The sequence below is a fragment of the Myotis brandtii genome, unplaced genomic scaffold (assembly GCF_000412655.1).
Source record: "Myotis brandtii unplaced genomic scaffold, ASM41265v1 scaffold45, whole genome shotgun sequence".
NCBI lineage: Eukaryota > Metazoa > Chordata > Mammalia > Chiroptera > Vespertilionidae > Myotis > Myotis brandtii.
This window is the reverse complement of record NW_005367209.1, coordinates 1,789,933-1,805,941: the sequence shown is the minus strand read 5'-3', so window position 1 is coordinate 1,805,941 and position 16,009 is coordinate 1,789,933. Positions and strand designations below refer to the sequence as shown.

The 16,009-nt window shown below is 42.4% G+C and overlaps 1 protein-coding gene across 1 annotated transcript in view; it reads right to left on the bottom strand.

The window, feature by feature from the left end:
• Positions 1-16,009, bottom strand: part of PAK7 (p21 protein (Cdc42/Rac)-activated kinase 7) — a 251,397-nt gene that overhangs the window by 28,770 nt on the left and 206,618 nt on the right. Inside the window, exon 4 of the mRNA XM_014546523.1 lies at positions 13,233-14,018. Coding sequence (XP_014402009.1) covers positions 13,233-14,018 — 786 coding nt within the window. The remainder of the gene's footprint in view (positions 1-13,232; positions 14,019-16,009) is intronic.

Here is a 16,009-nt window from a genome sequence, read left to right as displayed (position 1 = left end):
TTTGGTCAGCCTTCAAAGAGACACCAGCAAAGAACATTCCAGTCTGATTTGAAGAGTGGATTAAGGGAATTTGCAGGAGAATGGGGAGGACAGACACAGCAGGGGTAGGGAAAGCCAGAGAGAGGCTTGTCTGACACTAAGTATAGGTTCCAGCAATCACCCTGTTTCAGGGATCAGAAGGAGCTCTAGTCACCCCTGAGATGATTGAGATGAGGGATGGGAAATATACCACGTCATACTGCGATCACCTCATTGCTCAGGGCAGAAAGTGCTATTGATCAATGAACTCTTTCTGTAAGATCCTGGTGACAACACAGTGCCAGATACATAGAAGATGCTCAAAGGTTTGTTGATGGGACCTCAGGCTCCTTCTTAACACAGTACCTCAGAAAGTCTCCACCACTCTACCGGATGTACATGGAATAACATTTACATACCTCCTCACCCCATCCACCCCAAAGATCTAGGTCTACTTTAATATGGTGGTTACTGACCACATGTGGCTATTTAATTAACATCAATATAAATGAAATGAAATTAAGATAAAACTTCAATTCCTTAGTCATATTAGCTACATTTTAAGCATTTTTTAACAGTCACTGCAGCAGCACAGGTAGAGATTTCCATCACTGCAGGAAGTTCTATTGGGTGGCACTCTTCTAGATGGATTAATTGCTCCCAGTCAGTACATTCATTGATTCATTTATTCCAGCAACTATGATGTGCTAGGCATTATTGCAGGTACAGTGAGAAGGTCCAGTTATAATAAAAATGCATGGTATTTCTGCTCTCCTGGAGCTTATATTCTAGAGAAGGAGACAGACGATAAATAAGTAAACCAATACATAGACAGTATGTGGTCCAGTAGTGATAAGTGATATGAAGAAAAATAAAGCAGAGTGAAGGGGTTGAGAGGAACAAGGTGCCATATTGGACAGGAAAGTGCTTTCTGCCCTGAGGGGGTGCCATTCAAGCAGAAACTGGTTGAAGTGAAGGAACAAGCCCCATGAATGTGTGGGGAGGGAGCGATCCAGCCAGAAGGAGGAGCACAGTAGGATCTCTGAGGCACATATAGTCTTGAGGAACAACATGGAGGCTCTCCTGGAGTGGAGAGGGAGACAGTTTGGAAGAATGAACAGAGAAGTAGCCAAGAGCCAGAAGACCATGGAAAGGATGCTGGCCAATTTTCTGAGCTAGGTGGGAGCCACTGGAGGTTGCAGAGCAGAGAGGAGCAACATGATCTTGACTCCGGATGCTGGAGAAGAGACTTTGGTGGTAGGAGTGGAAACGAGGATAGCAATTGACTGCAGTAAGCTAGTCAATGTGGGCTGAGATTAGGGTGGGTCCTATAGAAGGGGTGAAGAGAGGTGGGATCCAGGGTAGGTCTGAAGATAGAGCCGATAGGAGTTGCTATGGATTGAATTAGAATCTGAAAGAAAAGAATCAGGGATGACTCCCAGGACTTTGGCCTGAACAACAGGCCATTTATTGATTTGAGAAGCACAGGGACAGGAGTTTTGGGGTGTGGCAATCAGTCTCCATGGTGGCTCCCAATGATCCCTGTCTCCTGACATTTATATCCTGGTGTCATCCCAGAATATGATGGGAATGATAGTAAGTACCTTCTGAGGCCAAAAAAGTCACATGGTTTCTTGACCTTTTCTCTTGGGTCACTTGCTCTGGCTTTCTCTAGCTGGCATGTCATGAGAACATTCAAGAATCCTATAGAGAGGTCTAAGTGGCAAAGTCTCCTGCCAAGAACCAGGTAGACTGAGGCCTCCTGCCAGCAGCCATGTGAGTCATCTTGGAAGTGATGCTCCAGCTCCAGTCAAGCCTCAGGTGACTGCAGCCCTGGTTGACATCTTGATTCCAACCTCAGGACAAAATCACCCAGCTAACCTAGCCATGGGGACCTGGTGCACAAAGAGTATGTGAAATAAGAGCTTATTGTTGCTTTAAGCCATTACATTTGGGGATAGTTTGTTACACAGCAATAGATACCTAATACATGGAGGGAAACAGAGTTCTGTTTGGATCATGTTAAGTTTGAGAGAGTTATTAAGTAAGCATCCATGTGGAGATGTCACTTAGGTGACTTAGACATGCCTGAGTTCAGAAAAGTGTTGCCACTAAAGACGTGAATCTGATCAGTATTTAGTTGGCATTACAAGCCATGATGTTGAATGTGTAAGAGAAGGTCCAAGGACTCCAACGTTTAGAGATCAGAAAGATCAGGAGAAGGAGTGGCCAGTGACATAGGAAAGAAAGTAAGGGACTAGGGTGCCCTGGAGCCAAGGGAGGGAAGTATTTTGAGAAGAAAAGAGTAATGAAGCATGCTGACTGCTACTGAGAAGTCAAGTAGACTGGGGCATGTTGCTCACTGGATCTGGTAGCATGCTGGTCATCTGGAGAAAGGCTGATGTGCCAAGCTCCTGTGCCATCACACAGCATGACTAGAAGCCTATTCCACAAATCAGGGAGCAAGATCTGCACACAGTGGGATCCTTAAAATTGCTACCATGGCCTGGCTGGCATGGCTCAGGGTTTGAGCGTCAACCTGTGAACCAGGAAGTCACAGCTCAATTCCTGGTCAGGGCACATGCCCAGGTTGCAGGCTCGATCCCCAGTCTGGGGTGTGTAGGAGGCAGGCAATCAATGATTCTCTCTCATCATTGATGTTTCTATATCTCTCTCCCTCTCCTTTCTTCTCTGAAACCAATAAAAATATATTTTAAAAAATTGGTAACATGGCACCATTCTCAGTTCTCCTGTTCATGACCCCACACGACAGTACCGCCCTGATGCACAGCTGGTAATGCAGCCTTCCCGGCCTGGAGAACACCCTCGCAGGTGAGTCCCGCTCTCAGACAGCCTCCCACCCAGCAGCAGCGACCAGGGAGCTGCTAAGCCATGTCCTGTTCTGACTGCAGAGCAGAGAGAACACATGCTTTTAAGGGACATACATGTTAGGGCTGAATTCTGACTCTGACGGCTTTAGTCAAATCACTTAGTCTCTCTGAGCCTCAGTTTCCCCATTTGTAAAATGGGGATCATAATATCTCCCTCACAGGGCTTTTATGAGGCTTAACTGGGGCAACCTAGAGCATCTGAGTGTTTAAGAAAACACACCCTGGGCTCGAAATCTTTTATCTGCCATTTAGAAGTTGTGTGACATTATGCAAGTTATTTAAATTCCCTGTACTTCAGTTTTCTCATTTGTAAGATGGTAGTAATAAGAATAATTCCTACTTCCATAGGTCACTGTGAACTCTGAAGTATTGAATACACATCAATATATTCTAGGTGGTGGTATTATATAAAGTGCTCAGCACAGCAGTGGGAATGAAAGAAAAAGTAAATAGTAATTACAATATTAATAAAATAGCTAGCACTTATTGAAGATGTACAAGGTACTAGTGATATATATTCTTATACATTAACCCTCAAAACCTCACTTGAGGACATATTTACTGATATTTAGAGGAGGAGGAGGAGGAGGAGGAGGAAGAAGAAGAAGAAGAAGAAGAAGAAGAAGAAGAAGAAGAAGAAGAAGAAGAAGAAGAAGAAGAAGAAGAAGAAGAAGAAGAAGAAGAAGAAGAAGAAGAAGAAGAAGAAGAAGAAGAAGAAGAAGAAGAAGAAGAAGAAGAAGAAGAAGAAGAAGAAGAAGAAGAAGAAGAAGAAGAAGAAGAAGAAGAAGAAGAAGAAGAAGAAGAAGAAGAAGAAGAAGAAGAAGAAGAAGAAGAAGAAGAAGAAGAAGAAGAAGAAGAAGAAGAAGAAGAAGAAGAAGAAGAAGAAGAAGAAGAAGAAGAAGAAGAAGAAGAAGAAGAAGAAGAAGAAGAAGAAGAAGAAGAAGAAGAAGAAGAAGAAGAAGAAGAAGAAGAAGAAGAAGAAGAAGAAGAAGAAGAAGAAGAAGAAGAAGAAGAAGAAGAAGAAGAAGAAGAAGAAGAAGAAGAAGAAGAAGAAGAAGAAGAAGAAGAAGAAGAAGAAGAAGAAGAAGAAGAAGAAGAAGAAGAAGAAGAAGAAGAAGAAGAAGAAGAAGAAGAAGAAGAAGAAGAAGACGAAGAAGAAGAAGAAGAAGAATAAGAAGAAAGAGACATCAATCAGTTGCCTCCCACACATGCCCCAACCAGGGCTTGGGATTGAACCTGCAACCTAGGCATGTGCCCTGACTGGGAACCTAACCGGCAACTTTTCTGTGTATAGAACAATACTCCAACCAACTGACCCACCTGGCCAGGGCAAGATATATTAAAATTAAAGAAATTGGCCTGGCCAGTGTGGCTCAGTGGTTGAACATCAGCCAGTATACCACTAGGCTGTTGGTTAGATTCCTGATCAGGGGCACATGCCCAAGTTGTAGGCTTGATCCCCAGTAGGGAGTGTGTGGGAGACAGCTGGTCAATGTTTCTCTCACATCAATGTTTCTATCTGTCTCACTTCTTCCTTCCTCTCTCTAAATGTGTGTGTATATATATATATATATACACATATACACATATACATATATATATAAAATATATATATATTGATATATATATCAATAAAAATATTTTTTAAAAAAATAAAGAAATTGCATCCTTTAGGAATCACAAACACTACTCCACACTGCACTGGGCTGCCTTTCTTTTTTACTGAGCATCAGCAGCATTGTCAGGATCTAGGTTAACAGCAGGCATGTGGCATAAAGAAGAGACTCCTGCCTGCATGAATGGGACACTTTTTAGTCAGACAGAATGCAGAGTCATTCGCTGGGAGCTAAACGTCTTTGAAATTAGGTCTGTGAGACAAAGCAGTGCTATTGTTTTTCATGCCTGCTGCAGAGTCTTCAAAAAGCGATGGATGAGAAGCAACCACTATCACAAGAGACAATTTTTTGAACCAAACTCGAGGTGTACTCATCAAAGGACAATAGACTGCTTGTCTAGACTGCGGGAACATGTGATCTTCCCTGCTGGCTTTCATCCATTCAAGGAGATGGTGGGTAAACAGCTGGCTTTGTGAAGGAGAAATGCATGAGTGACCCTTTTCGCGGCCACCATGTTGCTGACCCTTGTCCTCAGTTGGGTCTTGATGACCCAAATGTGGGATTCATGATGGCGAGTATTGCTGGCTAGCATGTTTGTGGCAGACCTCATTCCTTTTTACTCTGACAGTCAAGCAGGGACAATTTATTCCATGTTATTGTTGACAAAACTGAGGCTCAGGGAGGAGAAACTGCTCCCAAGTAATACAAGGCACGTGGCCCTGTAGCCCTAAGATTACACACACCACCCCATTCTTTTGCTCAGATCAGTCCTTTACTCCCAGTGGGAGGGTATCTAGATGACCCACGTGCTTGGAATCCTGACACCACAGGCCTGCTTTCTTCCTGCCTTGGCACTTCTACCATTAGCTGTCACTTCCCCGATGTGTATTTTCACGGCTGGACACTCCCTCTTTAGTAAGATGCAGGGGTGTTTTATTGGGCCCCTTCCGTAAACCAAATTCTCTATTAGAAGTCTATTCTTGCAGGATGGATAGAATTCTATCAATGATAATGATACTTGACATTTGCTGAGTGCTTTCCATGTGCCAGGGGTTGTTCTAAGCACTTTATGTACATGGTTGCATTTAAACCTCAAGTTACACAATGAGATGGACCCCATAATTGTTCAGTTTCACAGATGAGAGAACTGAGGCACGATGGGTTTAAGTAAGCCCTGCAAAGTTCTCAAAGGTAAGTAGAGTTAGAATTCAAATCCAAACAGTGCTACTTTAGGACCTGGGCCCTTGTTATGATCAGAAAGTGGAGAGGGACAGGACAGAGGTGGGCGCAGAGTGGAGTGACAATTACAGAGCTAAAGCCTGTTAGGGTGTTTCACTGGGGCCCAGATGTCTAAGAAGCCTGGAGCAGAATGCAACAACTGAGCCAGAAAATGATGGAGGAGGGAGGAGGGAGATGTAAGAAAAATTAAGTTGTTTGATTTTTTGTTTTGTTTTGCAAGAGAACATTTATTGGGTACATTACAGAGGTAGAATAAGTAATTCATACAAGAAATGGGCTTAGGGAACAAGTTATGGAGATAAAGGAAGGGCCCTTACAGCTTGGGAGTGAGGAAGCTAATGGTAACGTGCGGTGGCGGGTGCGGGGGAGAGGAAGGGAAAGCCATATGTGTGCTTCCAGGATGAAGAGACCCTAAGTGTTGTGTGTTGTTTTTTTTTAAAAAGTCTTGGTTTAGAGAAATAAGCTCAAAATATACAAACATAATGATCATCAGAGCAAACTGAAATGGTCATCTATGTGCATAATCTATCGCTTTCATTTCTGCTTTGGCCAGGGCAGAATGCTGTATTCAGCTACAATAATGCCCAAACATTCTTCTATGGACTCTTCCAAAAAAGAAAGCCCAAGCTTTCTTTTGTAACACGGCTTCCTGGCTCTTACATGGTTCTTAAACTGTTAGAATTATTTAATTGTCCTGCTCTAAATAGTCTTTCCCATGATATCCAATATTTGGAAGTGAGTGAAACATAAAGGATGGATTTGTCCGTTGATACTGTTTTGCACATACACACACATCCATGCATGTAAGAAAGACTTGCGAAGGTGTAAAGCTTGAACTATGCAACCTTTTCTACAACCTGTAGTATATTCAAGAAAAAATGGAGTATATGTGGAGTCCATATGAGCAGGCCTATAGTATCGCGCGAGAGATGTGGGGATGAATTCCACAATGCAGTGGACTTGGGTGAGCAACAGATACAGATATTTAATAAACGAATCCAATGAACCTCCCACCATCTGCACCCCAAACCATTTCCAAAAGATCTAAGCAAGTAATTTACCTTTGAAGACCTATTGCAAAGGTACAGGAACCAGAGCAGGTGTGGGAATCTGCTGCGCAGGAGTGAAAACAATGAAGAGAGACTAGGAAGTCTATGCCCCTCGCCTCCGAAGAGAGCAGCCCTGCAGTTTGGTGATAAAGTAACTTCATAGAAATGAGACCATGGTCTGCATACTTTTGAGAGGGGTTTCCATATGGCAAGATGTACTAAGAGAAGGCTGGATCATTTGGGCAAATTATCACCCAGGCTGCTAAACTGCTTAGCTGCTGTTCCAAGGCCACTAATTGTCATTGAAAATTGGATACCTTCCGAGAAGGAATTCTCCCTACAGGGACCTTTTAAAATGCTGAAAGAATGCGCAAGCAGTCTTGGTTTCCTTTCTCTCTGAAATGGCTAATGACATCCATTCATTGTTTAGTTTCCTGGGGCCTTTTAGTATACCATATAAATGAATTCTTAAAGAACTGTGCTTTTTCATGGCTCTATTCAAACCCAATCAAAAAGTAAGAAGGACAAAAACAAAAACAAAAGGCTGTACTACATGGAAGTAAATAATTCCCGGTTAACAGCGCTGCCAAACTACCCTTCCACAATGCACACGATATCTCCAAGGATAGGGTCAGACACAGGCTTGTGATGTATCAAAATTAAACGTAATTATAGCAATGAATTCATTTAATCAATCAATTTCACCAGCGGTGGACAGGGCATAAAACTCCACACAGCTATCAATAGCTCTGATTACAGCTGGCTGTCAGCCAGAATTCCCCTGATCCATGTTAGTTAAATGCACATTAATCTGAATTTGGCAGTGTAATCAAGGACCTAACTGAACTGTGAAATTGAATTCTGCAGTAGAACATCATTTGACCATTTTATGCCAAGGCTGGAAAAATAGGGTTGGTGGGGGGAGGGGGGAGAAAGAAAAGAAAGGGGGGAAAAATCCTGCTTCAGCATCTATTTGTCACTGTGGCCTTCTGTACCAGTGACAGGGAGGCCATGGCTGGATTGTTCTGGACAGAGCGGGGTGTGTGTGTGTGTGTGTGTGTGTTGGGGAGGGGGGGCGCGGGGGGCTAATGCTTCAAAGTATCTACTGAAGACCCTGATGCAGGATGCTTAGGAAGTAAGTGAAGTTCCAGATGGTCAGGCAATTGCTGGATTTCCAAACTGCATAGAGCAGAAAGTCATTCACCATATTTAGTGTTTTTTGCAAGCCAGTCTCCCACACCATGACATTGGATTCCTACTTAGGCACATAGGAATTTACACGTTATGACACAGAGTTGGAAGAGTCACGCCCTTCCCTGCCTTACAAAACATACGGCAAGCTCACACCGAGAGAGTTCAGACAAGAGGCTTATGATCTCTACAAATAGGAAACCCTAGTAATTTAAAGAAATGAATAAACCTGTGACCTCCTGGATCATAGGCCGATGCTCAGTTACGGAGCAACACTGGCTGGACTGTCTCAGCTTCTTGATGGTAAAAGAAATGAGCTTTGAGTTCTTCTAAATTGGTTACTGTCTACAAGATGCTTAGCACAGTGCTGGCACGGAGTCACCCTCAGCACCACATCACAGCCGCCATCCATCCACCTACTACACACGTAGACTGATGCATATAGACTCTGTGCATTACTGACTTAACGCTCACACAACATGATAAGACAGGGATGCTCTTTATCCCCATTGTATAGATAAAGAAGTAGAGGCACAGGCAAGCAGTTTATCCACCCAGTTATAAGGGACAATATCAGGACTCAAACTCTGGGAGCCTTAGCTGCCAAAAAGTCCTGGAGAAGCAGGAGCCATAGAACAGTTGTTCTCAACTGGGGCTGCGTTTGTTCCGCCTGCCCCGCTGGGACATTTGGCAGTGTCTGGAGACATTTTGGTTGTTATGAGTGAGGGATGCTACTAAACACCCTACAGCGCCCAGGACAGCCCCCCACAACAAAGAATTATCAGGCCCTAAACGTGCATAGTGGCAAGATTGAGAAATCCCGCTATAGAGTTAGACAGGATGATGCAACCCAAGGGGAACCTCGTTGCTGCAGGTGTCAAAAGGAGCCTGTAAGGCTTGGTGCCCACAGAGGCTATTCCTAAGCCATTCAGGGATGTAGCCAATGTCGGTGAAGGGGCTGAGCCTAGAAAGCTGGGTCCCAGCTCTGCTCTGAGCTGACTGACCCAGCTGTTGTTGAGCCTCTCAAAGCCTCATCTGGATGAAGAGGGCAAAAGAGCCTGCTTCACAGGGCTGCGCAGTGCAAGGCAGCACAGAGAGTGCTCAGAACTGGCAGAGCTGTGATTTTGTTGAGGGCTTCTCGGGGTTGGAGACAGAGCAGCGAATGGATGTGCTGAGCCAGACAAGACACTCTAGCCGGCAGCTGCTTGGTACCTGGAGAGCATCAGAATGAGCAAAAACAAATGCCTGGGGACAATATCTCCAGCTATTTTCCCTCCCTATGCGGCAGACTTGCCTGCAGGGGAGGGTGGAAAGTGTTCTCCCTCCACATGTGGCCCTTTTGATAGTTCTGAGGGCTGCATGGTACTACATGGCTTTTGTTTGGCTTCATCTTTCCTTTGTAAATCCTCACCGGATGATATGTTGTTCTTTTTCTTATTGTTGATTCTATTACAGATGTCCCTCACTTTTCCCCCTTTGCCTCCTTCCACCCTGTCTCCACCCCTCATAGTCCTTCAGCACATTATTGTCTGTGTCCATGAGTTATGCATATAAAGATATGTGGGTTTTTTTTTTTATTGATTTGAGAGAAAGAGGGGATGAGAGAGAGAGAGAAAGAGAGAAGAGAGAAACATTGATTGGTTGCCTCCTGTAGGTGCCCTGACTGGGGTTTGAACTCACAGCCTGGATATGTGCCCTGACCCAGAATCGAACCTGCAACCTCTTGGTGCACAGGGTGATGCTGAGCCACCCAGCCAGAGCTGGTTTTATATTTTCTTAATTTTTGCTTAAGCCCCAGTAAATCATTCAAAAATAGGAAGATGCATGCCAATATCTACGGATGTCATAACATCCTCGATTCCTGTTACATTAATAGAAAAATTAGGTAGGTAGAACACACTGGAGGAGGGTTTTGGGTGTTTTTTTAAATTGTGGGTTAACAGTATTTTTTTTCAATTTGGCCAAATGTTGTCAAACTCATGTCAAATACACGCCCACACACACCTCCTCATTTTTGCTCTATCTGAAGATTTACATGAGATTTGTGCTTTCTCTTATTATTGGAGATGTGAGCATGACACACACACACACACACACACACACAAATCATATTTGATCCAAAATAGCCAAAATAATCCTGAGAAAGAAGAACAAAACTGGAGGTGTCACATTTCTTGATTTCAAACTATATTACAAAGTAAGAATAATCAAAACAGTATAGTATTGGCATAAAAACAGACACATAGATCAGTGTAATAAATAGAGAGCCCAGAAATATGGTCAATTAATTTATGATAAAGGATATAAGAATATGCAATGGGGAAAAATAGTCTGTTCAATAAATAATGCTGGGAAAACTGATTAGCCATGTGTAAAAAAAATAAATAAAACTGGACCCTAATCTTATAACATACACAACATCAACTAAAAATGGGTTAAAGACTTGAATGTAAGACCTGAAATCATAAAGCTCCTAGAAAAAAACATAGGGGACAAGCTTTTCAACATTGGTCTTGGCAATAACTTTCTGGATTTAGCACCAAAGGAAAAGGCAACAAAAGCAAAAATAAACAAGTGGGACTAAATTAAACTAAAAAAGTTTTGCTCTGCAGAGGAAACTATCAACAAAAATGAAAAGGCAACCTATGGAATGGGAGAAAATATTTGTAAACCACACATCTGATAAAGATAAAACCAAATATCTGATACAAATATCTGATATTTGTATCCAAAATATACAAGTAATTCAAACAATTAGAAAAACACACATACCACAAAACGCACAAATAACCCAATTTAAAAAAATGGGCAAAGAATCTGAATAGACATTTTTCTAAAGAAGACATACAAATCTCCAACAGATACATAAAAAGGTGCTCTTCATCACTAATCATCAGGAAACTATAAATCAAAACCACAATGAGATATCTTTCTGTTGTTAGGATAGCCATTATCAAATAGACAAGAGATTTAAAATGCTAGCAAGGATGTGAGGGGAAAGAACCATTGTAACTATTGATGGGAATGTAAACTGGTACAGCCACTATGGGAAATAGAATAAAGGTTTTCAAGAAATTAAAAATAAAACTACCATCTGATCTGGCACTTCCACTTCTGGATATATATTCAAAGGAAACATCATCTTTATGTGGAAGAGATAACTATACCCCCATGACCAATGCACTATTAACAATAGTCAAGGTATGGAAACAAGTCATGTGTCCATAAACAGATGAATGGTTCAATAAAATGTGGATCAAGAAAATATATATACAATAGAATATTATTCAGCCTTAAAAGAGAAGAAATAATTCTGCCATTTGCAATAAATGAGAGTACCAGCCAGGCATTATGGTAAGTGAAATATCACTTATATGTAGAATCTTTTTTTTAAAAAGGTAGAAATCAAAACAGAGAATAGAAAAGTGATTGTCAGAGACAAGGGTGAGGAGGGAGAAGTTGGAAAAGGGTACAAATCTTTAGTAATAAGATGAATGAGGTCTGAGGACGTAATGTATAACATGATGATGATAGAATTCTACTGTATAATTGAAATCTGCAAAGAGATTAGAACTTAAATGTTCTTCCCCTGATAAAAGTAAATATGTAAGGTGATGGATGTCTTAATTATGTTGGAAGAGAATTTCACAATGTTTACATATATCAAATCATCATGTTGTAAATTTTAATTATCTTTAAATTTTGTCAATTATACCTCAGTGAAGCAGAAAAACATTCTTTACTGTTACATAAAGTAACCACTGCTGTTCCAAACCTGCGGATGTTACCAGGTTCAGCTATGGTATGTGTTGATTCCCTTATTTCACTCTAGAACTACCAAGGGGTTCCCTCAGGTGAGTGATATGCACAGGAAATCTAATAAACTATCTCATACATCATGTGTATGAGCTTTTTGTGTTGGTCAATTAGACAGACCTCTTTCCAACAATTGCCCTGGTAAAAACATAAGAAGTAAAGGCAGTCATGATACCTTGATCATGGGAGTTCAAATAACTCACATAGTGAGATGAAAAACATTCTCAATATTTAAATTTTAACTAGATGTATATATTTCAGGTCTTTGTTTCTCATTTTATGTATTGGAAACTAAAGTGAGAGTTTTTGCTGTTGTTTTTTTTTTCCTCTCTAAAGTATGGTTAAAGTCACTACTAGCATGTCCCTAAATGACTTCAACACATTGGGTTGGGTTTATGAGAAATAGTAAGCAAAGAAAAATATTGACTATCTACAATCAATAAAACAAGCAGTCGGACATCCCCCAAGGGGACATCCCCCAAGAGCTCGCCTCCCATCAAGCTGCTGAAGAGAGAGCATTTGGTACAGCATACATGATCACGCTACTAGAAGTCACGTCCCTCTCAACTAGTCTGAGACCTCTATGGAATCCACAGCCCATCACCAAATGCCCCATTTTCACTTTGCTATACAGCTGAGGTAGCAGAAACATTTCTAAGTTACCATGGGAAAATAAACCACTTGCACACTCTCCAAGGTATTTTTCCAAGTGAGTACGTTCAGGTTCAGGAACTTCTACAACAGTGGTCCCCAATTTCAAAGAGAATTTGCAGCAGCTGACATTTAAACTTATTTTTTAACCAACAAAGGAGTTACAACAAAACAAAATAAAATAAAAAGCACAGAAAAAGGCCCAGCAACCAGCTTCTATCTATCATCCCCAAATTTAAAACAAACAAAAAAAGATATCTCAAGACAACAATAATAGAAAGAACATACTCTCAAATGAAGAATTGTCCCTCAAGTGGAATAAAATTAACTTTATTAAAAACTTACCTCATTATCCTGATTTTTTTTTCCTTTTCAGCAGAGCCACATAAACTTTTTCAGAATGCAGGAACCACTGTGTTATTCCATCTAACGATCTACAATCATGTACTCCTTCACAGAGACGTTACGATAAATGCGATGTGCTCATGTTGTACTAAGTTCTTTCAAATAAACACGGTTTTTTGCCTTTTAACTAGAAACCCCATAGACGATCCCCCACAGACCTTTACTTTAATGAATAAATGTGTCTTGCCCTAAATTTTCGGCTCTCGGGGCTGGGGGATGGAAATCAGAATTTCCATATGAATTCTCACTTACAAGGCAACCCAGCACTTGAGAATCTGACTATATAAGAAGGCGGTGCTCGCACCACCTTGGTGGAGGGTCCCCCACTCTGGAGGCAAGGAGGCAGAGGACGTTACCTTGGCAATGCACATTGTGGGCTCGGACAAGCGAGGGTAGGTGTAGGAGTTGTACGAGTGTCCCTGGGGGTGGGTTTTAAATGCACTTGCTCCGAAGGGCATCATCGGTTCCTGGAGCCCCGAGCCCGACCTGGACCTCTGCCGCATGGCGGGCTGCGGGCTGGTCTGATTCAGGTACGATGACTTCGGCCTCCGGTCGTAGTCATCCAGGCTGGGCCCCCATTCACTCTCGCTGTAGGCCAGGCTCTCCTTAGAGCAGCCGCCGGTCCCTGCAGTTCTGGAAGGCGTGAATTGGAACGGGTAATCCAGAGGCGAGCTGCTCGAGGCTCTCTGGTACTCCCACTTGAGGTCACTGTAGTCACTGGGTTTGCTCAGTGAGTCCAAGTGTGTGTGATAATCGATGGGGAATCGGGCCAGGTCGGATTTCAGAGGCTTCATGTCAGAATAGTAGGCTTCCCCGTGTTTCATTTTCATCACGTGCCCATTCTGCTTGGCCGCATGGCTGCCTTTATAAAACGGATCCAGATCGTCTCCATAGAGACTCTTGTCGCGGTACCTGTCGGTGGAGTAGTCGGCGGTGGTGTCGGATTCGCTGGAATACTGTGAGAAGGTGATGAAGCCGTTCTCTTCCCGGTGGCCTGGGCCATGGCCCGCGGCGCCCTGGTCCGGGGTGGGCGGGCTCTCCTTCCTTAGGGAGTTGGAGCGGGTCACCGAGATGTTGTCGAAATCCTCCAGAAGGCCGTTGATGGAGGATTCCTGGCAGGGTTTGTTTCCTCGAACGATTGTCTGGGAACAATAAAGGGAATACGGTTTAAAGCAAACAATTGGTGGAGGAATCCCATGCCCACCCCATCCAATTTAAACCAGAGGAAAACAGACCCCAGAGGAACATTTCATTAAAAAAATGATTTAAAGCCCTAGCCGGTTTGACTCGGTGGATAGAGCGTTGGCCTGAGGACCGAAGGGTCCCCGGTTTGATACCAGTCAAGGGCATGTACTTTGGTTGCAGGCTCCTGCAGGCCCAGGCCTTAGTCCAGGCCCATGCAGGAGGCAACCAGTGTATGTGTTTCTCTCACATCCATGTTTCTCTGTCTTTCCCTCTCTCTTCCACTCTCCCTAAAAATCAATGGAAAAATAGCTGCAGGTGAGGACTAACAAAACAAACAAACCAATGAAAAACTTAAAAAGTTAAAAACCAAAAAACTGTTGATTGACTTCAGTGGTGAAATAAAATATTTCAATAATAATCTCAAATTGTAAAACTTTCCTTACCTATCTCAACAGAAAGATCAATTAAACATCAAAAACCATTTAGTGGAGGGTGGCCAGTTGGGGGGAAATGGGGACATTTGCAATAGTGTCAACAATAAGAATGAAGGGGGAAAATGGAAAAGAAAGCCATTTAGGAGACTATTTTTGGCTAGCATGATCTTATTTACCAGTTCATGGGAAATCCCTCTGCTTAAATAATCAATCCCCATCACCTAACAATAAGCTGGTGTTGTCATTTTAATAGTCTTTAATAGTTTGGTTGTAAAAGAAGTTTTATTATGTTTTTATATTCATTATCCAGATTATTTTCAAACCCAGTAAACATTGTTACTTGAATATTAACACACCTAGAAATGTTTGCACTTTTTGTTTTTTACCTTTTCATGGGAAACACATAACAATTGAAGTTATTAGATTTTCTAGAAGAAAACAGAACTTTCTGGACTGTAAACAGGGAGCAGCATGAAAATTACTCAAAGTGATTTAATTCATGATCAAATGTGATGTTTTATTAAGTATACTAGAGGCCTGTTGCATGAAGAGATTCGTGCAATAGGCCTTCCTTCCCCTGGCTGCCAGCACTGGTTTTCCTCTGGCACCCAGGACCCAGGCCTTTGCTCTGGCCACAGCAGAGAAGCCAAGTCTCTTCAGTTTTCAGTTGTCTTCAGTCTTCAGTCTTTGCTCGGGCTGGAGCCTTCAGTCTTCTCTCTGTGCCTGCATATGCAAATTAACTGCCATCTTTGATGGCAGTTAATTTGCATACTCATCCTGATTGGCTGGTAGGTGTAGTGGAGTGACACCAATTTGCATGTTTCTCTTTTATTTAGTGTAGATAACTGCAATACTTGTTATGGCCACAATTCTATGTAGCATCATCACTGAACTTTGGGGGCTTGGTAATGAGGTAGGTGTACCTGAATCTTGGTGACAAATTGTCAAGCCCACATGCTCCCTTTAATGGACCTAAATAGAACTGGAATACCAGGAGCAGAAGGAAGTCACAAACCACTTACAAAGCCAGTGGGCTGCACCTTGATGATGACAACGTTTGCAGCAAAATATGTTGGGGGCGGACAAAAGAACAAAGAACAAAGTGTCGTGACTTCAGACTTCCAGGATTTTAAGATAAAAATGTCTTTGAGCAAATAGCAAGGAGTTCAACACCGTCTCAGTCAGTACAATAGAAAGAAGATTTTAAACTGGGGGAAAAGCCAAAGTTATCCAGAAAATGTTTTCCTAGATCAGTGCTTATAAAACTATATATAATGGCCCAGCTGGTATGGCTCAGTGGTTGAGCATTGACCTATGAACCAGGAGGTCACGGTCAATTCCTGGTCAGGACACAGGCCCAGGTTGCAGGCTCCATCCCCAGTAGGGAACGTGCAGGAGGCAGCTGATCAGTGATTCTCTCTCATCATGGATGTTTCTGTCTGTCGCCCCCTCATTTCTTTTGTTCCTGTCACATGGCCTTTTACTGTTTCTAAAAAGCCACCAGACCTTTGCAG